A 24,531-nucleotide genomic window follows, 5' to 3' on the forward strand; every position below is an offset into this window, starting at 1 on the left:
CAGGCCTAGCCTGGAGTGAGAAAGCCTTACATTTGGCCCCAGCCTAAAGAGAGGGTGTTTCCTCCTATTGCTTCCTAGGATGACTGCCCCCCCCTGCAGGAAGCAGTATTCACCCAAACTACAGAGTCTAAGGAAGAGGTAGGTAAGTGCTGGCCTGAACCAAAAAGTAGTTGTTTGATTAAGCATGCTTATGACTCTACTAATTAGTGTGAGATCAGAAACTTGGTCATAGGGGTGAGCTTTCTTACTTCTAGGATTCTGTTTCCTCTTAAGCCTCAAGAGAAGACAGGTTGTTCTTCCTTGAAGCTAAATACTTTTCTTCTGACTTAATCCTGGAATAAATATATATTTATTATTCAGACTGATATACCTGTGAAAACGATTACCAGGCCAACAGGTGTAGACTGGTAACGTGGATTACCGTACTTGATCCCTACCAGTTATGAACAGAATATTTCATAGCTCATTTCTACCTGTTTGAATCTAGTTACATTTTAACTGTTGCTGGTTTTTTAAAAAGGACTAAGGAGTGTCTGGAAATGCCTGCTGCTTATTATTAAAAACCTGTTGGTCTACGGCATTAAAACAATTAATTGTTTTAAAACAATTTTTACAGCATTAAAACAATACATTCAGTAGGACTTAGCTGTTCTCCTTTTCCGCTACCTCTGCCTGTTCTGAGCATCTAGCATGGGCTACCCACTTTGGTTATATTTTCTCTGAACTTCACAGGCTTTCAAGGGAGGTCATGTTGTTGAGATTGTAAATTCAGTTGTTTAGATTGTAAATTCACTAACTTGCCTAAAGCTAGGGTGACTGATTTGTCTAATCCAGGATACATTTAGAAAAAAAGGGAGTGCTATTTAACTTCTTGCCAGGATAAACAGCTGGCAAAGCAGGCAAGAAGTATGTCACCGTTGATTGGTGGTACTTAGTGACGTCCGAGCTTGAATGTCCCTGTGACAGGCATTTGGGAACCTTTGTATAATCTTAATCTCCAGCTTTCCTAGAGTTTACAGACCATGATTCTCCCAACAGCCTTACCAAATAAGTTCTTCTGTCTTTATTTTTGTAAAAAATAGTCCCCACTAACCATAACAGTTCACTGGGCAAGGTCTTGATTCCCTCCCTCACTTCATGTCCCATGTGCTCAATCAAGAGGTTTGGGGAAGCAGTTGGCACTGATGTTAGATTTTCCCATAGGGAGTATTAAAAGGCAAGGGCTTAGGAAACCTGGATAGGTTTCTCATCATCAAGAAGGTGCTTAAAACTGATTTGCTTTAAATAACTGGTAGTCTGAAATGCAGGGAGGAAACCATGCTATCAGAAATCATAATCCTCTTTCCACAAATGTCTCCCTACAAGTGACACACTGGCTTGGGGGAAAGGGCGGTTGGCATTGTGTTTTAATAAATTAGATTGGGTAGCATGAGCTTGCTCAGCTCTCCTGAAACAAAGAAGATAAAAACATGTTGCTCGTTAGCCTTACAGTAAGGGTCAGGAACTGTGGATCTGAGGAGTCTTGTTAGTGCATTTAGTGCTGGTGAGAAAGGTGGACACTGGCCTTGGACACTGAAGGCCTCTAAGGACAAAGCAGAAACAGCGAGATGGATTCAAACCATTTCCCCTGTCACCTTCTGCTGAATAGGGGGGTACAGAGGAAATTTCAGCCGTTAGTCTGTCTCCAGCCCATTACATGCCAACTTGGGCCAAACCAGAGAAAGGGTCCTGTTTCCTTAGGAGTGTTGTCAGTGTTCCTTGTGGTGAGCAGAGCAAGGACAGTCCCCCACTCCTGGCTCCCAGCAATGCTCAGGCCTCGTGCTGTGGAGTGATCCTGCACTGGGACCCGCTGCAGCCTTCAGCTCCAAGGTGGGCCTCGACACAGGTGGTCTAGGCGAAGCCACCAGCCATCTGACTGGTGGCTGCATTGCTGCCCACTCCCCGCCAGGCCTGGAAGCTGAAGAAAGTGCTCACTCCATAGGCAATCATCACTAAACATGCAAAGAACTGAAAAGAGAGGGGAGAGAAGGAGACCAAGGCTGAGTCGGTGTGCACAGTACCTGCAGAGAGGCACAGATGGTAAAGTACTGAGTCCTGGCCCCTTAGTTCACGAGTCATACTTTTTCTTTTGTATGCTGTATGGCGGAGCACATTTCATTATTTTTTCCACGTGAGTATCCTGTTATTGCAGCACCATTTGTTGAATTTTTGTGTTTGTTTTGTTTGCTTGTTTGTTTTTTGGGAAATGCATAGACTGGGAGTCGAATCCAGGTCTCCCACATGGTAGGTGAGAATTCTACCACTGAACTACCCTTGCACCCCCAGTCATATGCTTTCAACACCTGTCTGCTGAGGACTTAATGGAGGCCAGGTTCTGGGGATACAGCCATTCCATTCTAGAGGGGAAACAGTTAATAACCATTTGGTAAGGTATGTAGATTATAAAAGGGCAAGAGAGGATATCACACTGGGCAATGTGATAAGAGTGAAGAATAGGAGCTACTTTAGACACATATCAGGGACTTAGTTTTAAAAAGGCAACATTCAGAGGCCACCCTATGAATTTTCTGGAATCAGTTCATACCTCTTCTAGCACCTAAAGCTATACTCTTTTGCACGATGTCTGTCCCATGACCATGACTTCAGGGGGTGTTAGGAAACCCAAGTCCTGGTCTTGCTTCTCCTACCTTGGATTCCTGTAGGCATGTTGCTTAATTAACCTCTCAAACCTCAGTTTCCTTGTCTGTCCTCAGAGGGAAGTCTAAGGATCCTGTGAAGAAATGCACCTGCAGGGCCTCGTGGAATGAAGTGTGATGGCTGTGGAAGGGATTGCTATTGCCTTACTGACCTCCTGACATGCGGCCCAAGCTTGGGCTTCAGGGGAATCCTATGAATCTCCCAAAATGATTTAGACCAAAAGGTTTTTACATGTACACTTTTCAAGGAGAGAGGATCTATAGTTTTTAACAGATTCTCCAAAGAGGCATGTGGCCCTAATCAGTTTGGCACAACTGACTGGCAGCAAAATTCAACAGTTAACCCCCCAATTTCAGTAGCCATCACAACCCATTTCCCAAACATTCTGCTTCCTCAAGGTTTTGCTGTTAATCACAGAAGCCTGCAAGTCAGCTCAGCTCCCTCCTAAAACTCACCAAGAGAGCTGATAACTCAGACCAAGCAGCAATGTGAGGTCAGGGGCACAGACCTTCAGCTGGCCCCGTGTTCCTCCATAGATCACAAGGAGCCCCAGGAGATGATACTCACGGAAGCAGCTGCACGCTGGTTGTACGGCCGGGTGCCCTTCAGGGACGTTAAGTCCACTACAGCGGAGCAGGTGATGAAGGCCGTGATGTAGAGAACAGTGGCACCGACATTGAAGATCATTAACTAGCAAGGGGGGCAGAGGGGGGAGAAGACTTAAGACATGGGACCAACAATTTCAAGAATTGTAGACCCTCCCAGGTCCCACCAGCACACACCCCTGGTAGCTAGACCAGGCTGGGGCTTGAGGGGGATGAAGACACATGGGTCCTTCCCATTGAAGGGCAAGAGACAGCAGTTAGCACAGCCAGCCTGGTCAGCCCAGAGAGCAGTGAAGCAGGGAATGTTAACATATCTGAGGCTTAAGAGTGGGGTGGGGAAATGGTGACCTATTCCCAATGGCAGGCCAAATTCACTTTGTATCAGTTAATGAAGTATGGGGCTTCCCCTCAATGCTTGGCTCAGGGCCAACCCAGGCCCTCCCTGTTGCTACTGGAAGCTTGACTCCGGCTGGCCCTACAAGGGCCCTCTCTGCCCCAATGGGAGGAGTCCATATTTCCCTTTTGTCCACATCTTAGGCTCAAGGATCCGAGGAGGACCCAGACACTCCAAGCAGCTGCTGAGCCAGACTGGCAAGGAGGGTGTCTCAGCTGACAACCTAGTACCAGGCCCAGATCCCTCATCCTCAGCTGACTCCACATTCATCCAGGCCCCCAGACAGGCAGACAAAAAGCTTGCCCCCTAGAGCCAGTTAACAAGTCTTCAGCAATAACTGCAGACTGATTCCCCCAGACATGTTTGCTTTGTTGCACGTTTTTTTTTTTTTAATTACCAACATTTTAAACTTAGGGGATTAATATAAAACATGGAAATTTCATACAAGACTTTCATATTAAATTGACCATCCTCAGTCAGCCTTCACCAGATACAGTTAAGCCCTCTGCCCTAACGCAGAAAGGTCCAGGAGCCCCCCCCCCCCAAAAACTGTCTTGCCAGCATAGCCTAAGGAAGGGGTGTCCTTCGACCAACGGCTGCAGCTGGAGCCCCAAATCTGTGCCTCGTAAAGAGGAGGCCCCTCCATCTTTGGAGAGTTCTTTCTTAAAGGCTCCCGGGGCAGGGGCTGGACCCTGAGCCAGGAAGTCAGGCCGCCTCGCCCCAGGATCCCTCCAGGCCCAGCGCCTGCTGCAAACACGGCCTGGCCCCTGCCAGTGATGTCAAGATCTAACAAACCGGGTCTGTCTCGAGGATGACTCATGTTTCCTCAGTTTCAAAAGTCATTGAATTCCAAACAATGCTGCCTAGTCCCAGCCTTGCTTGTCTTACAATCATGTGCCTCTCTCTCCTCTCCATCTACTGGAAGCCTCAGACTCCAGCTGCAGGGGTTTTCCGGGTCAGGGAGGGGAAAAAACACAGCAGCTTTCTCTGTGTGTAGCAGGATACTTCCTATGTATGCTCTCAGCCCTGGTCCTAAGGAGATTGACCTGGGGTGCCCACCCTCTCCTGGGCTGCAAGGTCTTCCCCCTGGAGGCAGCTGAGTGGACGGCTCCACTGCATAAGCTCCCAGGCTGTCCTGCTTGTGCTAGGCCCCAGCCTGGATAATTCTTGACCATTCATCCCAGCCTTCTTCAGTGGCAGGGCTGCCCATTAGGGCCCAGCCGCAATGGGACAGACCCCCCTGCGACATAGTGCCAATTATGACCATCCCCAAAAAGGAAAACTATTTTCAAGATTCCAGCGGTCTCCCAGGGAAGGTCAAGCCTGTGTCCTCCTTGGCTTATCTTGGCTCCTGGCTGCTCAGTGTTCAGAAAAAACAGCTCTGCTCCCCCCAATCCTCTCCCTGGGTCTGCTGGACTCTCCCTAGGCCAGCTGAGGGTCAGTGAGAACTTCAGCCAACCCCCTGTCACAACCATTCCCAGAGGGATCAGGCCTGGAGCCACCCCCGGCACACCACCCCACCCTACCCTCCACCCCCACCAGACTCACCACCAGTGGCCAGGGCACCATATATAACTTCATGTGCAGCTGAAACAGGTAGAGGATAAAGAAGACGATTGTCACCAGCCAGATGAAGACAGCGACGAACATCACCCAGCCATAGGCTGGGTATAGGTGGTATGGGGTGTCAGCAATCAGGGCCCACACCAGCAGCCCCAGCACCTGGAGGGGGCGAGAGAAGGCCAGAGTCCCCCACCACTCTGCCGAAAACTCCAGGCCTTTGGAGCTCCGGGCCTTTGCCATAATGTTCCCTCTGTAAGAAACATTTAAGCCACAAATATTTGGTTCCTACTAGGTACCAGGCACTGTGCAGGACTCCTTGGCCTGGAAAATCAGGTCTCAGCTGGGACGTTTTGTGTTCGAGGTCACCTTCCTGCTCCTCCAGCCTGTGTTGCAGAGCCCACCAGGCTCCTACCACCCAGGACCTTGCTGGCCAAGGTCCCCTAGGTGGGGGTGTCCTCCCTACCCCAGGTGGCAAGTGCCAGAATCCCTTGCCGACTAAGCACAACCTGGTGCTGGCCAACGTGAGGGTAGGATCCTCTGTGGGCCTTTGGAGAAGGGCTAGCTTGCTGAAAGAGTAAGAGATGTCTCCCTTCTTCCGCTGGACATTGTCCAAGCAGGCAGCACCAAGGCTGTGCGGGGCCCTTGCTGCCACCCCAAGGATGAACCAATAGTAGGATCACAAAGATGTAGCTCAGGAGCAAGACGTGCATCTGGCTGATAGTGACTAGACAGGAAGGTTCCCCTAGCTGCCCACACCCATTGAGGGCTTCCATGAGCTCCTGACCCATGTACTCACCTGAGGCTCATGGCCCAGAGTACAACCAGAGCCAGGGGTTTGCTGACACGCCAAAGCACCCCAGCCAGGAGTCCAAAAGGGAAGTCTCTGCATGACCCCCTACACATGTGGGGTCAGGGCAGAAATGACCGTGACTGGCCCAGTCTCTAACATCCATCCTTCCCCTCCCTCCTTTCTCCCCCTCCCTCCTCTCTCCCCCTAAAGAGGTGTTTCAGGCAGCCTGGCATAGGAAGGCCATGGCCCAGCTTCTCTTCCCACAGCGCCTCTCTGGGGAAGGGGTAGGTAGAGCACTGGGCCTGGGAGCTGAGAGCTGAGAGCTGGGTTTTGAATCCTGGCTCTGCTGAATGACGCTGAGCCACTTGGGGAGCTCTACCCTCCAGATTGCAAGCTCCAGGAAAGCAGAGGATTCTGTGTGCTGGGTCACTGCTATATCTCTAGTGCCCACAACGGTGCTGAGCATGTAGTACTTGCTCAATAAATAGGTCCTTGGGAACTGAGGAGCCTCCGTTTCCTCACCAGTGAGAAAGGGATCGCAAACCTGCTCACACAGCTGCTGTGCAGTAAGAGGAGGCAGGTGTGATGCTACACCTGGCTTGGCCGCTCCTGCCCCAGGGAATGTTCTCAGCTGGAGGTGGGAGGCCCAGGGAAGGGCCCAACCTCCGTTCTCCCCAGAATTCTGTGCCTGCCCCTCCAAACCCTCGGACAGGTCCCCAGAGGTCTGCCCCTCCACAGCACCTTGCCAGCTCAGCTGCCCCCTCTGTGCTCTCCACTAAGCAGCACAAGCAGGCTGGGTGGAGGCCTGTGGGGCCCACTTTACAGGTAAGGAGTATGGGACAAAGTAGCAGGGCCTTGCCTGGGGTCACACACCAAGCTGAGGACAGAGCCTGTATCAATGAGGAGCAGGAGCCAGAGCCAAGGACTCTCAGTAAAGTCTCCCCACCCCCTCCCACCTTTTACCACCCACTCTTAGGACATCCTGCCTGAAACAGACATCAGAGGAAGCCAAGGACCCTCCCCCAAAGAGCTGGAGTGAGGTACTGCCCTGAAGGACAGAACAAATACTCTTGAAGCAGCACATCTTTCCCAGTTGAGGACAGGTCATACCAAGGACAAACCATTATCTTTTCATCTGAAGCAGGTTTCCTTAAGGGCCTCCACTGTGTTGCCTTTTTCCAGTTTCATGAAAAGAACTGATACTAGAAAATGCAATGAATTAAAAAATCAAGACAAGATGAATTCAGGCTTTGCACTAACATGTACCTGTCAACTCTGATTTATCACTAATACACCTGATCACAGCAGCCATTCAATGCCCTCTGGCCCTGGGTAGGCATGAAAGCACCTCCTTTTATTTACATCATCAAATCTTCCCAATAAGCCAGCATGGCTTATTATGACCATTTTCCAGATGAAAAATTAGAAGCTCGAACAAAGATGTTCTGGCGGTCACCCATGGGTAATCTGGCCCTTCCCTGGAACTTGTTTACTGCAAATTACTTAGTGGTGTGTGGAAAATGAGCACGTGTCAGCTGGCTCCGAAGGGTATCTAAACTCCCCGGCCCCGCCCACCAGCCCCACCCAGGGTTTCCAGATCAGCAAATGCAGCCTCTGGGAGATGAAGCTGAGATAAGCGGCAGGAATTTCTAGTGTTCCTTCTGGCTTTGCTGCCTGGCTCTACACCAAGGAAGCCACCTCGGTTTCTGCCCTAGAACAAGGAAAGACCCATTTCTCCACTTCAACCATATAAGCTGGTTTCTCCCAATCTTCTCCCCACCAGCCCCAAGAATCTGAAGTGGGGGGAGGGAAATAAGCCCAGATATGTGGGGAGAACCTGCTTGGAACAGAGCACCTTCCCATTTGCAACCCCTTCGCTGGCCTGGTTGGCCCTTCAGGGGAGCCTAGGCTCGGGGCCTCACCTCCAGGGGTCAGATAGGACCCCCAGAGCCTCCTGACCAGGCCTCCATTTACTCCCCTCCTGGACCCATAGGATAGTTGGCAGGAGGGGCCAGAGGACTTGCCTTTTAGTGAGATTTACACCCGTTAAGAGGAAGAGTGAGAGCAGACACACAGAGCCCTCCCCTGCCCTCCAGCTGGTAGAGGACGAGGCAGAAGACCTGGGCTCTGCCACCTGCCTCCAGGACTCTCCCAGGCCTCTCGCCACCCAGAAGACCGGGTCTCACAACCCGGACCCTCTCTGTGCATCTCTGCGGTTCTCAGATCCCTCCCTCTGAGCAGAGCCCTCTAGGTACACATCTCTCTGGGCTCACCTATTCAACAAATGTCTACTTGATACCAAACAAAAATAGTGGGTCCTATGCCAATCCAGGACACCAGGTTTTCAAAGAAAGAAAGAATTTAATGCTACACACAAAGCCTGAGAGTAGATGGCCTGTCGGACCAAAAATCTTATCTCCAACAGTACGTACAAACAAGGGTGAGACTAGTTGGATTTCAGTCATTTCAGGTATTGACGTCTCCCTACTCTACAATATAGAAAGAAAAACATCTGTATAAATTTGGTAATTCTTAATTTCTTAGTTACATACTAATGGGATCTAGACAAGCAACAGGTGGGTGGTAAGAAAATGCTACGGGGAAAATATCAAGCTGAGAAGGAGGTTGAGCGGGATGGGGGCTCCAGAGTCACTATTGCAATTTTAGATAAGGGGTCAAGAAAGAGCTCACTAAGAAATTATAAAAGTACTAAAGAAATGATGACAATGACAATTAAATGCAATACATGAGCTCGAACTGGATCTAATAAAGGAGGACAAAGGCCCAGAGGGATGTTATTGAAACAACTGAAAATTATCAGAGTATAGACTATAAGCTTGATATCACTGTTAAACTTTCTGAACTTAATGACTGCGCTTAAGGTGGTTGTTTAAGTGAATATCCTTGTTCTTAGAAGATGCACATGAAAGTATTTTTAGATGAGCATGACGTGTACAACCTACTCTTAAATGTGTAGAAGATGGTTGGATGGTTGGTTGAATGGACAGAAAGACAGGTAGATGGCAAGTAGTTAGACAGAATGATAGAATATAAGATGTGGCAAAATGTTAAAAGTTGGTAAATCTGGTTATCTGGGTAAGTAGTATATTGGAGTTCTCTGTATTGTGTTTATGTTGTTTTTGCAACTTTCCTGTAAGTATGAAACGATTTCAAAATTAACTTCAAAAACATTCCACAAGGGTTCCGGGCACTAGAGTAACTTTCCAGAAACCTACAACCTCCAAATGGGACCCTGGACCAGATGAGTCCTGAAACCTAGCTCAGCCTCTCCAGAACATCGGATAGTTCCGTCTCCCCACCCCATATTAGTGACGAACTCTTCCAGTATGAAAAATTCAGAATCGCCATCGCCCAACACTTCTAAAGGGATGGATAAAAAGATCAAAGGTGATGTTGGAGCTAAACAGGGAAGATAGGGTTTAACGAATATGAATGCCGAATCATTAAATTGTTATCTCTTTTAGTCTCCAGTATTTTAAAGCAGCTAGAAGTAAAAACCTAAAATTGTGAAATTGTAACCCATGTCAAACTCTGAAATATGTTCTACAACTAATTGTGGTGCTGTGCTTTGAAATTTACAGCTTATATATATATATGTTATTTTTCACAAATAAAAAAGAAGGAAAAGAAATTAACTAAAAAATAAAAAAGGGGGGCGGGCCATCGTGGCTCAGTGGCAGAGTTCTTGCCTGCCATGCCACAGACCCAGGTTTGATTCCCGGTGCCTGCCCATGCAAAAAGAAAAAGAAAAAAGAAAAGTCTGACTGGGAAGGTAACATGTGAGCAGGGACCCAAGGGAGGTGAGGGAAAATCCTGGGGGTTAGGGGTGGGGTGGGGAGTTTTCCTCTGCATCCATTCCATTGAGTCTACACTACATCTGTGTCCCTCTCACAGACAGACTCACACATTCAGACCTCACCAAACTCTCCTGGCCCCCTGCAACCTCCCCTGGTAGGGGCTACAGAAAAACTAAGAATTTTCTATGTTAATGATGCTAAAAAACCTAAAGACTTTGATAAGGAGTTTTTTTTCTTTAAAAGAAAAAAGGGCACATCTACATATGTTCCCAGGTTCTCTGCATGGCCTAAGAATTTCTAAACAACAGTATTTTTGGTAAAACCACCTGCAGGATCAGAGGAGAGATTCCTCACATATGCCCAAGAGGTCTTCGTGCTCCAAGGCATCTGCAGACACTGCTAACGGTGACAGCTAAAAAGGGAAACTACTGAGGCCAAGTTCATGTCGGGGAATGTGCCCTTCCATGAGCCCAGGGTAGGCTTTTTCCCATTTATCTTTCCCAGATACTCTATGATGAACATGATTTCAGGGCAACTTTGTGACCCTGGCGGTGGTTATGATGGCAGTCTGGGCTAAAGCTTGGGCCCTGCCAGCACAGGGTTGTGTGTCCTTATCCTCAGAAAGTGGATAACTGTGCCTCCCTCACAGGCTGGCTTTGTGATGTTAGTTTATTAGCAAATATAAGGTACTTACCCCAGGGCCTGATAGGGGCTTAAACTCAATGCATGTTCCACTGTCATTATCATAGGGAGGGAAGCCCAAGGTTAAGAACACGGGTCAGTTTTCTGTGCCTTGGTTTCCCGAGGATGGCACATGCATGGAGGCATAGATAATGAATGGATCTAAAGGAATACCTGGCACTGTGCCTGGCACAGCTAAGGGCCTTGTCCTAGTTTGCGAGCTGCCAGAATGCAATATAGCAGAAACGGAATGGCCTTTAAGAGGGGAATTTAATAAGTTGCTAGTTTACAGTTCTAAGGCCGAGCAAATGTCCCAATTAAGTCTATAGAAATGTCCAATCTAAGGCATCTGGGGAAAGATACCTTGGTTCAAGAAGGACAATGAAGTTCAGGGTCTCTCTCTCTCAATTGAGAAGGCACATGGTGAACACAGTCAGGGCTTCTCTCTCAGCTGGAAGGGCACATGGCAAACACGGCATCATCTGCTAGCTTCTTCTCCTGACTTCTGGTTTCATGAAGCTCCCCGAGAGGCATTTTCCTTCTTTATCTCCAAAGGTAGCTGGCTCGTGGACTCTCTGCTCTCTCCAAATCTCCTTCATTCTCCAAAATATCTCCTCTTTTGTAGGACTCCAAAGACTTATCAAGACTCACCTAATCCAACTTATCAACCACTCTTGATTAAATCACATCTCTAGGAAGATGATCTGATTACAGTTTCAAATACACAGTATTATAGGAATTATTCTGCCTTACGAAATGGATTTAGATTAAAACATGGCTTTTCTAGGGGACATACATCCTTTCAAAGCAGCACATTCCACTCTCTGGGCCCTAAAAAAGATGTTTTCCCCATGTACAAAATACATTAATTTCATAACAATATCAGAAATCCTAAAGCCATTTCAGTAGCAATGCACATGAAATACAAAGTTAGAAATGTACAAACTCCTATCAAAGTTAGTTACAGACATGGTCTGTTCTAAGGCAAAATTATCCTCTGGCTTTGGATCTTTGAAAACTCATAACAAGTTATTTGCTGCCAACATACAAAGGAGGACCAGTCATAGGATACATATACACGTTTCCATAGGGAGGAAGGAACACAGGGGTCACCGGACCCATACGCTTTTGAAAACCCACAGGGCAAAGTCCATTAAATTTCATAGTCTGAGAATCATTAATCTTCGGGGCTTCAGAAAGCAGCAGTCCCACCCTTTCCAAAGGCCTAGGCAGAAGCCTGCCTCTCTCCGAACGCAACCTTGGGGGACACTGGGGAGACCACCTTTTTCTCAGCTCCACCCTCTCCAAGCATTGGGGCCGCACCTGGGCTCTCAGCCTTCTCCCGGGCACACATTCGACCCCTCCATGTGGTGGCGGCCAGGCTCTCCCCAAACCCCAAGGAATGTGCTTCACCTTCTCCAAGGCCTGAGGCGGCATGACTCTTCCACTGCAATGAGGTGGAAGGCCCATCCTCTGCCTTCGGGGCAAACTCACCCTCTCCACGAGCCTGGGTGGGTCTGCTCTCCTGGCCCGAGGCTTCTTGACTTCAGACCTCAGCCTCCATGGTTTTGCCTCTGGAGTTATTTTTCCTCCAGTGTGTCGCTTCTCTGAACCCCGCAGTCCAGATGGGCAGCGGCTCTGTTTATACAGGTCCCACAGCACTCTCGTTGGCTTTCTATGCAGTAGCCTCGGATCATGCCCATCAGACATAAGGAGTTTCCACAAATCCTTCCTGGATAACTCCGTGTCCAATCCCGGCTTTGTCTGAGATGGCTGACTGGTTCCACATCTGGTCAAAACCTCATGTGGCGCACTATTCTCTGGGGTCTCCCTTCCTGGAAGCCCAGAAGTGTCCAGGACATCAATTTCTGCTTTCTTTGTACCCAAGAGTTCAGTTTTCAGCTGATCTCTCTCCTGTCGCATTTCACTATAAGCTGTAAGGAGAAACCAGGCTGCACTTTCCACATTTAATTTGGAGATCTCTTCTGCTAAATATCCAAGTTCATGGCTTTTAAAATCAGCCTTCCAGCCAAAGCTACTAGTCAATTTTGCCAGATTATCTGTTCTTTTAAAAAAAGGATCACCTTCCTTCCAGTTTGCAATAACACATGTCTCATTTCTGTCTAAAGCCTGGTCAGAGGTATCGTTAGGGTGCACATTTCTACCAACAATCTCTTCCAAGCATTCCAGGCCTTCTCTATCAAACTTCTCACAACTCTTCCAGAATCTTCCCCTTATCCATTTAAAAAGCCCTTCCAACATGTTTGGTATTTGCAAACCGCAGCAGCAGCACCCCACTCCTCAGGCTGCATGTCCTTCTCCTCAGAAAGTGGATAATTGCGCCCCCTCACAGGGTGGTTTTGAGATGTTAGTTTATTAGCAAATGTAAGGTACTTACCCGAGGGCCTGATAGGGGCTTAAACTCAATGCACGTTCCACTGTCATTATCACAGGGAGGGAAGCCCAAGGTTAAGGACATGGGTCAGTTTTCTGTGCCTTGGTTTCTCGAGGATGGTTAGCACATGCATGGAGGCATAGATAATGAATGGATCTAAAGGAGTACCTGGCACCATGCCTGGCACAGCTAAGGGCCTAATGCCAGTATGTGCTCCATCCTCCTTACTGATAAGGCAGCTGGGTGCCCGGGGTGGGGGTGGGGAGGTGGGGGGCAGATGTCTCCTGGCTGTACTCCTTCAGCTCCTCACATGCTGAGGGTCCTTGGACAGACCCCGTTACCCCTTCAGGCTTCAGTCTCCCCCTCTGTCTGACGGCAGCAGGGAGGTTCACAGCTCCATGTTCTTCGAGGTTCCCCTTGCGGAGGGGGCTCCTTCTGAGGCGGCTCCTTCTGAGGCATCCTCCAAGGGGGGCCCAAAGCCCTCTCTCCCCTGTAGGACGGATTCGACCACCCCCGTGGGTGCTAAACTCACTCCTCCCCTACCCGAAGGCTGTTTCCCCAACTCTCCTTTTAATCCTCTGCCACCACCGGGGAGGGCTGGAAATGACAGGGCCCTTGTGGATTCCCTGTGTGGTCTTGGGAGAGTCACCTAACCTTTCTGGTCTCAGCTTTCTCCTCTGACACAAGGGCACTGGAGGGTATCTCTACCTTGGTCACCTCACAGGTGTGTCATGCAGGTGAAATGACAGCCATGAGTGCCTGTGTGGAGGTGGAAGGAATAATCCCGGAGCTAGGCTTGATCCCCAGGACGGAAAGTCCCTCAGAGCCTGGAGAGTGGAAACTAGATCCAAACTCGGCCACCCGACCACGGCTCGCAGGTCACAGAAACTACTAGGGTGGGCTGGCGGGGTCTATGGAGCTGGAGAGCAGCCTGCTGTTGTCTGCTGGGAATGCAGGCCTTGGGGGAGTCAGAAATTACCATTTTTCAAGAGATACTAAAATTAGGATTTTTATGTGAAATCTTCAGCCTTTTAATGTTGCTAACAAACCCAAGTGTTTTAGTAAGAATGTGAGGGTAAGGCCCACCTCACCCCACGCAAAGTTCACCCTGCTATTCTGGGGGGTCCCCAGGACCCCCTTTCTCCCCTCTGTGCTGTCTAGGAAACTGAGGCCCAAGACAGCGAAGTGAGCCCTCCCTGGGGCTCCCCCGTGACAGGGACACATCTGGGCGGCCTCAGGACACTCAGAACATGGCCTGGCCAACCCAGCCTCCACCCCTGCCCTGGCTGGCCCTTCTCCCTGCACTGAAAGGGACTTTATGGGGACAAAAAGCCACCCATTGTGTCTCAGGAGACAAAAGGGCAGGAGACAGAGGCTCCAGGCGCCTGGGCTGGCCACAGCAACACCCACCCCCACTGTGCGGAGAGGGAGAGCCAGGGGGAGGGCACCTTGGGATTCCCGCTGTGCTCTGAGCATTCGAGAATACTCGAGTCCTCGGCCCCCAGCTGCCCAGGAAGCCCGGGAGCAGATTCAGATGCCAGCTACAGCCATTGGGTCTGGCTGGAACTTAACTCCCCACAAGCCTCCCCGTCTCACTCTGTCATGAGTGGACCAGCCTGAGTCATTCAGTTACTAATCAAACTCTGCAGTGGGCCTGCTCGATGCCAGGGGCCACACGGGCTGCACCCTGGGAGCACAGCAGGCAACCTGCAGCCAGGGGCCCCGTGCTGCGGCGACCTCACTCCCCAACCCCACTTCTTGGCGCTGTTCTGGGGGTGGAGGGGGAGAACTCGCCTGGCGCCCAGCCACGCTTGGGACTTTTATTGTGAACTGTTATTCTCCAGTCCTAAATCTCGGATTCCAGGTTTGTAAAACCCAGGGGTGGAGGGTACCTTAGGAGTGTTTGCACGCCCACACTAATGCCTGGGCAGTCCCCAGTGCCCCCAACTTGTCTTCCAGCCCCTGGAGGGTGAGATGCTACTCCTGCCTCAGCGTTCCTTTGTGTTCTTCCCCTCAAGGTTTCAGAAAACTCTTGCCCCATGCAAAGCTCAAACTGCCTTCTACTAACCCCCATCCTGGTTCCCTCTGGGGCCAGAGCCAAGCCCATCCCCTCTAGCAGGCAGCCCGTGGGTGTGTCAGGGCAGCTGCAGGCCCCTGGAGTCACATGCCCAAGGCCCGCACAGCTCCCCTGCCGTGCTTGCCTATTCACCTCCCCACATCCCTCCCTCGGGGTCTCCTGACTCACCTCAGGAAACCCAGCGCACCCCCCAAGCACCAAGACCCCTTCAGCCACCCAGGGGCTTCCCCAGGAAGGCCGGGCCCCCTTGCAGTGAATCCTGGCATCTATCCCTTTCCAACCCAGCCCCTCACTCACCCGGCCAGGCTTCCCTCCCAGCACCCCTTCCCCTGTGACCCCAGACAGGCCAGAGCTCCAGCTCCCAGGGCAGGGAACGCACCACTAGAGACCCAGTTATCTGGGAAAGGGCAGAGGCAGGTGGGATGGCAGGCAGGCCCTGATCCTCCCATCGGCCCTCCTGAGAGAAAACCGGCCTCGGGGAGCACCAGAGCTCGGCTGGCCCCATGCGGCCTGGCCTGTGGGGGTGTGGGGGTCGGGGCAGCCTAACGTGAGGGGGCTTCTCAGTCCTGGCCCTGGCACTAACACTCAGCGTGAGCTTAGGCCAGCCCCACACGCCCATCTCCCAGACTGCAAGGACAGACCAGCGACCCCATCCCACAAACCCCACAGGGGGGCCGGAGTGACAAAGCTCATCTAGAGTCAGGCCTTCCCTGCCGCCCCGCCCTCCAATAAAGCTGGAATGTCGCAGCACAGGCCTGGGAGTGTGCAGAGCAGCTTGCACACTGGGCCCTCGGGGGGCCTGCCTGGCCTGCCGCCCTTGCCTTCCGCCCTCACTCCTGGGATGGCCCTACCGGGCCGCCTCGGCCTCTCCCCCTTGGCAGAACAGGAGGGGCCCACCTGGCCCCACAGCCGAGGACCTGGGCCTGGGTTCTGTCAGCTGCCAAGAAAACCAGGGCCCAGCTCCCGATCACTACGGGGACCCCCGTGGCTCCCCCAGACTGTGAGTGAGAAATCACCTGTATTTCCTACAAACCCCTCACCAGCAGCCCCCGCTGCTGTCACGGAACAGCTGTCACGGTCCTCTGTGGAATGTGGACTCTGAGGAGGTGGGCTCTTCCGACTTACAGACAGGGAAACTGAGGCACACTCAGGGTAGTGAAGAAAATCACGTGCTGCCGTGTGATTCTGGGACAGTACCTTCCCCTCTCTGGGGAAAGTTCTACCATATCCACAACCTGTACTATTATGTTGCTCCAAATTTGTATTGAAAGATTTTTAATGTTATTTATTTTGGAAATACATAATACATACATGGTAGGTAACAAAATGGTGCATGCAGCAGGTCTCCCTCTTCCCAATACTCAAATTCCTCCCCAGGGGCAACCCAGAGTGATTTCCCATGTGTTTCTCCAGAGACTCTAGGTACACGGAGCGAGAGAGAGAGAGAGAGCGCGCGCAAGCAGGCGGGAGAGAGACAACGTGTCTATGACATTCCCCCCAACGAACAACCTTCTACCCACACTGCTGTGTGCTTTGTTTTTTATCCCAATATCTTGGGATATTGTCCATCATTACATTTAGAGTCACCTTACTCTTTTCTTTGAGAGGTGTGGAGCAATTCTTTTTTGTATGTGTAAGCATGGTAGGGGTCACATTTCATTCTTTTTCCATGTGACAGTCCTGTTACTGCAGCATCATTTGTTGAATTTTTTGGGGGGGAGGGGGAAGTAGTGCACAGCAAGGAATCGAACCCAGGTCTCCTGCATGGTTGGCAAGACTTCTACCACTGAACTACCCTTGCACCTGAGTTATTCTTTTTACCCCTGCTATTGCACCAATGTACCATAATTTATTTAACTAGTCCCCTATTTATGGATTTGTATGTACATATTGCACTAATAATTTTAAAGGGAAACTTTTTAAATCACTAATAATTGAAAAATGTGCATTAGCTACTACAATAAAAGCTACCTATAAAAATTAAATACAACAAAAATGTTAAAATATTATGACATTCTGGACAGAGTTGTCTCCCAGATTCCAGAGCTCCTTTACCACACGCACAAAAAAGTTTTGAAAACCACGTTGAAGACATCTTAGCATCAAACAGGGGCTCTCTCCTCCTCTAGGTAATCTCCTGGAAATGTGATGGAAGCAGATGATGTGATACTTTCCAAGTCCACAATGGGATAATTCCTTTCTTACTTGGAGTGGGGAAGGCTGACTAAAACTCAATTTCTGGACACCAGAATGAAAAAGGGACAAAGAAAGAATTTCAACAACATAAAAGTAAAACAAAAGTTGGCATGGCCAAAAACACCTCAAGCAAAGTCAAAAATCAAACTAGGGAAAAATATTGGCAAATCATCTAGAGCTCCAGGCAATTAATAAGAAAAAGACCAACTCAATAAAGGGCAAAGACTTTAACTTGACAAGGAAATACAAATAGCTCTCAGACATATGTGTGCATGTGTGCGTAAAAAAAAAAAAGGTCAATGTAACTCACAAAAGAAATGCAAATTCCTACTACACTGACCTGCCTATCAGATGGAGCCAGCTCTAAAAGTTAATCCAGCATGCTGGGGACGCTGTGGGGAGCAGGAATTTACAGAAGCCATGGGGAGGAAGAGGGAAGAGTAGAGACTGGTATGACCCCTGCAGAGGGCAATTTGGCAATCTCTATCAAAATCAGAAACACATGAAACCTCCCGCCCAGCTGTCTCGCTTCTGGTAGAGTATCACAGATGTCCTCACCATGTGTGGAACAAGCCACGTGTGAAAACGTTCACTGCAGCAGGGGATGTGTGAGCAAAGAACAAGGCACCCCAGGTGTCTGTCATCAAGGGGACGGTTCACACAAATCACACCACAGCTGCACAACAGCGTACTACAGAAGCCACACACACACACAAAAGAAGTGAACGCATGCTGCACACTGGGACAGAAAGACCTCCAAGAGGCATTATTAAGTGGGAAAAGAAAAGTGCAGACCCCTTGGGTAAAATGGGGAGAGTTAGGACCCTACAGTCACATGTGCTCATATCTGTGTCTGAAAGGACACAGAGGAAACGAAGATGAGTGGGCCTGGCGGGGAAGGGTTGGCTGGAACTGACAGGCCCGATATTTTTCTCTGCATGCCTTCCACTATATTCATTCTTGAGCAATGTAAATCTATTACCTATTAAGGAAACTAAATCCAGTTTGAAAAAAAAAAGAAAGATACACAGTGCAGATGATATAGTCCATCTCCTAGCAGATTGTCTCTGGGGAAAGCAGGGCCCTGCACCTGCACAAGTGCTCCCACCTGGGGTTTCCAGGTGCGAATGCAGGTGATGTTTACAAACACAGACTCTCCCTGGCAGGACATACACTGAATGGTGGCTGCCTCGGGCAAGGGGCACCTGGGGGACTGGTCAGGATGGAGAGAGGCTAATTTTTCACTGATTCATTTTTCACTGATGTCTGGCTACATGTCTGAATGATTTTTCAAAGAACAGACAATGAACAAAACACCAACAGGTTCATCAGCAAAGCAATGGCTAAATGAGTGGGGGCTTCAGTCACACTGCGGGATCCTCAGTTACAGCTAAAAAGGAGGAAGACCCGAAGCACTAACACAAAGAGAAGGTATCTCAGATGCTCTGGATGTGAGAAAAGCAACTTGTTGAACAAGGGATTCAGAATAAAACCATCAGTGTTTTCAAAGATGCACAGGAAAAGGAGTAGCCACACCCCAAACAGTGGTACCCTTGTGGAAAGGGGTTGAGTGATAACTTCAGCCTTATCTGTCATGTAATTGTAAATTAATTGCAAACACTCAACTCCCCCCCCAACCAGGAGTCAGGGAATGGGTGGGGGTAGTTAATGATACAAGGCCCATCTCTGCTCTGGGCAGCCTAACTGGGTTGAAGGGAGATGGACGAGTATGCAGGGCCTCCAATACTGCATTAGGGAGTCTGAACCCACAAATCTCAGGGTTCAGGGAAGTCCTGGGTGTCCCCCAACAACTGTAATCCCTACGTGGCCATCACTGAGCTCCAGGAGAAACTCTGCTGGACTCCAGCAACCTCTTCTAGGCATCCCCTGCCCTGGAAAGAAGATCGTGACAGAGTCAAGTTCACCAAGAGGAAGAACTTTCTAACACTCACAAGTGCACAGGATGGAGCAGGCTGCCTTGAGAGGGACTGAGCTTCCCGTCCCCGGTGGCATGCAAGCTCATGTTGAAGATGCTGCCGAGGGACCCATGAGGGCAAGCATAAGGGCGCTTCAACCCAGCATACACTGTGCTAAGTGCTTTGCAGGCACTGGCTTTCACATTCCTCACAACCCAATCATCACCATCTTACAGACAAGGAAACTGACGCTAAGGGAAATTAGGGAAGTTATCAAAGATCGCACAACCAGAAAGCACAGCCCGGATTTGAACCCAAGGTTCTCTATCTCCAGGCCTGTGCTCCCAAACAACAGGCTCATCTTCGTGAAGAAATGGCAGGTAAGGCCTCTGATAGCTTATTCAACTTCAAACTGGGAATTGTGCAACCACGACCCCAGGAGGTAGGGCAGGAGGGGAGGACTGAAGGTGCCAAACACAAATGGTCCTACTGCCACTGGACATTCATGGCTTCTATGTCCCAGGCCTCAAGGATGCCTTCTGACTACCTTGCCTTTGCATAAGCTGTGCTCTGTCCTGAATCTTCTTCTCAGCCAGTACCAACCCCTCCAGGTAAACTCTTCACTTCAGAGCCCACCTCTGCCAGGAAGCCCTCCCAAATTACCCTGGCCCCTGACAGTCTTCCTTCCAGAAGTTCCCTTCTCTCCCCTTCTCCACAGCCCCTGCCCTCCTCTCTGCCCCCCACCCCCCAAAAAAGGAAGCTTAGCTAAAGTCAGGCTTTGTATTCCCATATCACATTCCAGCTATGTCACGCTACCTATGTAATCCTGGACAAGTTTCTCACCCTCTCTGAGCCTGTTTCCACATCACCAAATCTGCACAAACAAGACCTCCAGGTTTTTGTGACCAAGAATCATCTCTAGATCAAATTTGCCTGTCTCCTATTTTTTAAGAGGACAGCCACAAAAATCTGTCATGTTTCCCTTTCTGCCTAGGCTGCTAGGAGGCCCACCGAAGAATCCACAACCTTGCTAAACTCCTGGTACAATGACCTCTCCTTCAGGGTCCTCTCCTTACTCCTACCACACCTTGAATCCTTCACCAGATCCTGGGGAGAGAGAAGTCGGATGGAGAACTAGCTTCCTTCTTCCCAGGCAGTGCTCCTCCAAGCAGCCTTTTCCTGATCCCTGCAGGGGAAACACATCCTCTGGGCATCTCCTTCACTGACCAAGAGCTCCTAGAGATCTGGTGCTGGGCCTGGAGACCCCATCACCCTCCTTGACCAGGCCCTGTGCCCCCCGGAACACAGCTGAATGTGGTAATTAAGAGCATGGGCCACTAGACCCCTCGGGGCTTAAATCCCAGTTCCACCACTCCCAGGCTCTGAGATCATGGGCAAGTAATTGCCCTCTGAGCCTCAGTTTCCTCACCTGTAAAGTGGGGGAATTATAAGAGGACATAAAACTTGGCAAAGGGACTGGAACCTAGCATGTACCTGATTTTGGGGAGATGTTGTCACTGTTAGGTCTTCCCAGAAGACATGGTACCTATTGAGTGAACAATACCCCCCCAAACTCAGATTCAGTGGAATTGTCCATTGTCAGAGAAACAGCTCAGGAAGTAGCTTCTCTAAGAAGCAGGTTGGTGAAGCATCGATGCCGGTCTTCAGAACTCTGATGAGAGTCCCAAACGCCCTAGGGGTGTCTTATGCGGCTTAATAACTCCACCTTATGTTCTTTCTGGAACCAGATGGATTTATCATTTGAACTAGTGATAAATCGGTGGACAGTGCCACACATCTTCTTTTACAGTGCTGGGAGTGGGCAAAGGAAACCTATACACAAATGAATCCTAGTGGGATGTCAAGCTCCAGTGAGCACATGTGGTAAGTCATACATTCTATTTAGACCTATATGAAATGAGATCCAGATGCTCAGAGCTGGGCTGCTGAACCCCCAGGAGACCCCCAAATCAGGAATTCAAGCCTCCTCCTGAGGCTACCAAGGTCCCTGCAGCCACAGCCTCTGTAGGACACTCTCAGGGCTCTAGTGCAAATGAGCCATGTGCTCAGGTCCTATGGACCAGAATCCTCAAGCCGCTTAAATGGCCAGGATCCACCCTGCCAGCCCAATCATTGTCCTCAGCCCAGCAGAAGTCCCTCCCTCCAAACCCTCCCAAAGCTCCCCGCTGCCAAGAGAACCAAGTCCTTAGTCTCATGGAGTTCTCAAAGCCGGCAGCTTCTGGCCACACCAAGTAACGGGTGCTTCAACTCCAGCTTCACCAATCTGATTGCAACTCCCCACCTCTAAGCCTTGGCTAACACACTGCCCTGAGCATGGAATTATCTTCCAGAGATCACAGAAAGACCTAGCTCAAAAGCCACCTCCCCCATGAAGCCTTCCCAGACTCAGAATTATCACTGTACTCCGCCGGTTTGCACCACTTCTCACAAGGCACCTGGCTGTCCCCTCTTGTGGGGCTCCCTGAAGACAGCGTGCCCCAACACTGTTTCCTGCTGTGCCCTCTGACAATCAGCCCAGAGCCTGGCACACAAGCAGTGGCCCAAAATTTAAATTAGTCCAGGAAATGGGTCTCTTCCCCCTCAGGGCAGAGGAAAAAAAAATCAGGCAGGGAGAGGAGTTTAAAAATGTAGATTTCTGGGCGGCACTTCTTGAGAGTCAAATGACAATTCACATTCTTTCCAGGGGTGGGGCCAAAGAATCTGCATTTTAAACAAACCCTCCGGAAATCTCAGCTGCTGGGGTGGGGGCAGGGACCCCACAACCTGCGATTGGAGCACCGCTGGAATAGAAATAACATGGGGGTGGGGGTGGGTAGTCGGGAGTTCCTCACCCAGGAGAAAGGGGGAGCTTTCATTCCAGCCGAACCTCGACACCAAGTGTAGCTACCTTGCTCTCCTGCCGGCCTTGAATAAGGACCTAGCAGCAGGGGGACGGCAAGAAATGTCCCTCTAGCTGGATTTAAAGGAAAATGGATCCTGGTCCACCTCCAATGCCACCCTACGCCTCCGTAAACGGACCAACACCTCAACTGGTGGAGAAGCCTCCCACGGGGGGCAGCCACCCAGCTTCGAGACTCCCGTTAAAAGTGGTTTGTGGGTAGAAAACGAACACCCCCAGGCCTGAAACTCGTGTACCGGGGTAGGGAATGGAGTGGGCATTCCAGTCTCTCCACCTCTGCGGGGGTCTAGGGAGATGTCTTGTCTCTGGTTTCCCAGAAATGCTGGTGCTCAGGGCGCGGTATCTCGGCGCCACCGGGGCCTGCTAAACCGGCTGGAACCCGGCAAGTCACCCAGAGCAAGCCAGAGGGACCCGGCGCCCTCGCGGACGCCGAGGAAGCCGCACCTAAGTGTATGTGCTGGGAGAACGGATATGTCCTCCCAGTTACGCAGAAGTGTGTTCTGGGGTGCAGCCACACGGAGCCGCCGGGGAGCTTGGTAGAAGATCAAGAGAAAGCGGACATTTCCTCGGACGGCGTCCCCTGCAGGACTAGGGAGCTGGAAGGCCGGCCTCGTCCTGGCAGAGTGTGTGTGTGTGGCGCACATTGATTGTGGCTTCTGTGAGCGTGTGGCCGCGTTGGGCGTTGAGGGGAATGATGGGGAGCTGCAGAGTGAGCACTGTGTCCATTAGTGCATGGTGCCTGTACTCCCTGGGATTGCAAGGGGGGCGACTCGTGGTGAGAAGGTTCCAGGGGGTTCTCGGGGGCTTCGGTCCTGGAGGCACCCCCGGGGTAGGCGTCGGTACGCGTGTTGGCCCAGCCAGGCGGGGTGCGGGCTGCGAGAAGGGTGCGCAGCCCAAGCCGCCCCCCTACCCCATCCGTCCATGAGGCCCTAACCCCTCCCAGACCGGACCGGACCGGACCGGACCTCCCGCAACTCAGCCCGGCGCGCGCCCTCACCATCTGCAGCAGCATGAGCGCCCCGAGGCTGGAGCGTACGAAGCCCAGGTCCGGGCGCAGCGCGGAGGAGGTGACGCCGGCGCCCTGCGCGGGGCTGCTGGTCCGCGTGCTCACTTTAGACGGGAACTCGGCCATGGCGGCTCCGCTCGCCTCCAGAGGTTTGTGCGGCCGTCGCCGTTGCCGTCGCCGCCGCCGCTCCCGCAGTGGGTACGGGCTCCCGCGCCGCTCCTCCCCTGGGGGCCCAGCTGCCGTTCCGGGCGCAGAGCTCGGCGTCGGGGCGGGGAGCCGGGAGCCGCCAGGTGCGGCCGGAATCCCCGCCCCGCCCTCGCGGCGAGACCCGCCCCTTTAACCCTTTGCTCGCCGCCGGCCCGCCGCGACCCTTTCGTACGCCGCGGGGTCCACTTCACAGAGGGGGAAACTGAGGCCGCGGGCAGCGAGGTGGCTCCCCCATGGCCAGCCTAGGCGGCCGCGCGTGTTTCTCCCGCAGAATCTTCCCCGCACTCGCCGCGCCTGGTCTCTCCTCCGCGCGCCGCCTGCCCGCAGCGTGGGTGCCGTGGGATCAACAGGTAGCCGCGAGCAGAACCCACCTGCCCTGGCTCTCCCGGAGCTGCGCGCCCTCGCGCGAGCCTCTGCGCCTCCCTGGAACTCTTTCAGTAAAGTGGGATCAGCATCGCTGCCGAGCTCCTGCTACCGAGTCGCCGCGAGACCTAGCGCGCGGGAAGGGGAGGGATGCGTGTAAACTGTGGGTGCAACGGTGGAGGGGCCGGGCCTTTTATGGCTCAACTGATGTGATTTTCACTTATGTATGTGCAATGCAGTAACTCAGAAGTTCGCTGAACTTCTTACCTGAAAATAGATCTGGAGGAACCTCATTTCACAGAGCTGTTATTAGGAATAAATGAGATATTTCATGGGGATCCCCAGCATAGGTCCTGGCATGCCTTGAACGGGGGCGGGGGAGTGGGGAGCTCAAAGGTGACGGAGTTTCATTGCTCTACCCGAACCCTAAAACTCGTATGCACACACAGAAACACACCTTAGACCATCACTCGTAGAGGCTTGCATAGATAACTCATTAACTCATTCGTCAACCATTGTTTGCTGGACATCTAAGAAGTGCCAAATTCTATCTAAAACCTTGGTGATAGAGAAGCTAACAAGTCAGACAAGTCTTTCTTGGATCCCACTTTCTGGTGGGGGTGACAAATATAAAAACTAGGGAGAAAAAATATTCCTAATAGTGACAAATGCTGTCATGAAAATGAAACAGGTGGGTGCGATGCTGAATGAGCAGGAGGTGATTTTCAGATAGGGTGGGCAGGGAAGCCCTCTTGGAGGAGGTGACATTTATGCACTGAACTGAATCATGGATAGGGGCCAGTCTTGGGAAGAAGACCTGGGAGAAGAACTTATTTAGCAAGTCCAACAGCCATGAGGTTGGACCACGCTAGAAAGTTTGAGGAACTAAAATCTTGGCCTTGG

The 24,531-nt window shown here is 51.0% G+C and overlaps 1 protein-coding gene across 1 annotated transcript; it reads right to left on the minus strand.

Moving 5' to 3' along the window:
- Positions 1–537: 537 nt before the first annotated feature.
- PLLP (plasmolipin) lies at positions 538–23,301 on the minus strand. The gene is made up of 4 exons (XM_077132532.1): positions 23,050–23,301; positions 5,245–5,418; positions 3,265–3,387; positions 538–2,007 (listed from the first exon to the last, which is right to left on the minus strand). Exons 1-4 carry the CDS (start codon positions 23,182–23,184, stop codon positions 1,891–1,893), a joined length of 549 nt encoding a protein of 182 aa, XP_076988647.1. The 5' UTR covers positions 23,185–23,301; the 3' UTR covers positions 538–1,890.
- Between the last annotated feature and the right edge of the window lie 1,230 nt (positions 23,302–24,531).

The sequence above is a fragment of the Tamandua tetradactyla genome, chromosome 16, assembly GCF_023851605.1.
Source record: "Tamandua tetradactyla isolate mTamTet1 chromosome 16, mTamTet1.pri, whole genome shotgun sequence".
NCBI lineage: Eukaryota > Metazoa > Chordata > Mammalia > Pilosa > Myrmecophagidae > Tamandua > Tamandua tetradactyla.